The following is a 2,508-nucleotide window of genomic DNA, read 5'->3' on the forward strand; positions in this document are numbered from 1 at the left end:
TCAACAATCCTTCATAAGAGGTAATGGTGATTTAAAACAAACTTTTGATATTCCAACATAAAGAAGAAACTATGGGACAAAATGGAAGCTTTTCTATTTCTGAATATCATTCCATTTTCTTCTTGGAGAATCACCCCACCCCACTTATTCTGCAGTACTGACATTTTATGTGAGTTTTGCAGTGCTAATCACTAATCAAACCCTAAACATCCAACCAGAAACTAATCACGTTTTTTTAAATAATAAGATTACTACTACTAATAATAATAAATCAAGAGTTACAACCACAACACCACAGTATGCTTTGTTGTTGCTACAACAAAGCACTTATTATTACATTCCACTAGAACACACAACTCTAAGTAAACTGAAGAATTTCTTATGCATGGCATTGGCTGAAGATCATCCCTCTCCTCTCGGTGCTACACTTGGTCTCCATTTTCCGTATCCTTCACAGGGAGCTCCAAGTCGGCAGGCGCCGCACCGTCCTTGTGATGGTTCATGTAGACCAAGTATATGATGATCTGAGTGACTCCCAAAGTGAATCCAAAAACATTTGGTACCTGGAGAAAAGAAAATCAGACGATGATGAAATTCAGATACTCTTCTACTAGAGTAGAGAGTAGATAAGTTTAATACTGCACCGCTACGAATAGGTCTCGGAGAAGAAGGCCATAGCTGAACCATGCGACCGCGGACAGCGTGAGGAAGAAGGATAGTGTAAATGGCATGAACTCCACGCTTTTAGTTTTTATCACCAGCCTCTGAAAGAAGAGATGGAATCACAATCAAATGATTAGCATGGTTTATTACAATGCTATAGCAGTTATATATATATATATATATATATATATATTTATTGTTATGCTTCATTCACTCACTCAGTGATTAAGAATGGGAATGCTTGCTTACTATGATATTGAGAGGAGCTACAAAGACGGCGACGGCGAAAGAAGCACAGATCCCTCCTGTAATCTGAGCTCGTTTACTTGGCTTGATAAATAAGTTGCTGACGAGAACTAGACAACCGAATATTCCCAAGTTGATCGACAGTATCAACTTCGTCGTATATGCCTGAGCCGAGAAAAGAAGACATTTAATAGCAAACCCAACCAAATGGAAGAGGAATCACTTCAGTAACCTCGTTCACAATTATTGCCTTAACCTCTAAACAACAAGATACAATTAAGAATTCAGTCAGTAGTTTAACGATCAAACTCCCTTAATTTTTAGATGATCCAAAGGAAAATAAGAAATAGGTAGAAAATAAAGCAATTTTTTTATCTATATCATTAAAAGAGAGACTATATTAGAACAACACTTTATCTATAATTTAATATAGAATTGATATGCTGAGCGGTCGCGTGTGCACTTGAGGAGCTTGAGTTCAAATTGTTTTAGCTTGGAGCAACTTTGTACAAAGCATTTTCAAGATAGTGTTGCTTTGTACAAACTAACACTACGTTGGAACTACTTTATACAAAAGTATTTTAAAATAGAACAACTTTGATTAATGTAATTAAAGTCAAAATAGCACCATCCTTGCAATAGTTTTGACTAAATTAGCTGCACATTCAAGAAGTTTTGACCTTGCTTTAATTAGTCAAACCTTTTTTGTCTTGGAGCAACTTTGTAGGTGGAGCTATGATAAAATCACAGTCGGAAAATTTAACAACTTTGTTGTTGTTGTTGTTGTTGCTGTTATAATTTACTCGAGAGGAAAAGGATGAATTACCCGAGATTTTGGCGCAGCGTAAACAATGAAAATGGCGAGGTAAATAACTTCGACTGCACAGACGCCAATGTTGATGGTGAGCAGGAGAACGTCGGCGGTGAGGAGGCCGTAGTACACCCACATGGTCGCGCTGAACAGCCCCACCACGTACGGCACCGAGTCGAATGACTCGGTCGACTTCTTCTTGCAGATCCTGTAAAACGTCGGAACCGGAGCCAGCACCACCATGGCCGACAGAAGATTGCCTGCACACAGCAAAAATCGATGAAGCTCGACGTCCTCGTAGGTAAGATGAAGAGGAAAAAGAAGAGAAGAAGGTGTGTGAATTAATTAGTTCACCTAAGAGGCCGACCAGCGTACGCAGAGGGTGTGCAATAGTAATAATCAGCATCTTCTCTAGCTCTCTCTCTGTTTGGAGGGATGTTGGGAGAAAGGAGAAAGTAGCAGATGGTTGGAGCTTGCTCGGTGCATGGAGTCTCAAGTCTCGAGTGCTATTTATAGAGGGATTAGCAGAGGAGAGGTGAGGGCTATTTGCCATTGTATGACATAGTTGTTGTAGCAACTATGACATAAGTAGTTTTTAAGTGATTTTTGTAGAGTTGAAATGATTTTAATTAAGTTTAAGAAAATTTGATAGAGTCGATATATAAAAAAGCAAGTTGAGTTGGTTTACTTTAACAAATTATACCATGTTTAGCAACAACGTTAGCATAAGAATATTTTTTAAACGAGAAATATATTGGGATATTATTTTTATTTTTATTTTTTTCTAA

At 37.9% G+C, this 2,508-nt stretch overlaps 1 protein-coding gene across 1 annotated transcript; it reads right to left on the reverse strand.

Annotated features, from left to right (window-relative positions):
* Positions 1-247: 247 nt before the first annotated feature.
* Positions 248-2,205, reverse strand: LOC121976164 (bidirectional sugar transporter SWEET12-like). Its single transcript, XM_042528198.1, has 5 exons — positions 2,075-2,205; positions 1,736-1,980; positions 913-1,074; positions 645-764; positions 248-563 (listed from the first exon to the last, which is right to left on the reverse strand). Exons 1-5 carry the CDS (start codon positions 2,124-2,126, stop codon positions 423-425), a joined length of 720 nt encoding a protein of 239 aa, XP_042384132.1. The 5' UTR covers positions 2,127-2,205; the 3' UTR covers positions 248-422.
* Between the last annotated feature and the right edge of the window lie 303 nt (positions 2,206-2,508).

Source organism: Zingiber officinale, chromosome 4B (assembly GCF_018446385.1).
Source record: "Zingiber officinale cultivar Zhangliang chromosome 4B, Zo_v1.1, whole genome shotgun sequence".
In the NCBI taxonomy this organism is placed as follows: domain Eukaryota; kingdom Viridiplantae; phylum Streptophyta; class Magnoliopsida; order Zingiberales; family Zingiberaceae; genus Zingiber; species Zingiber officinale.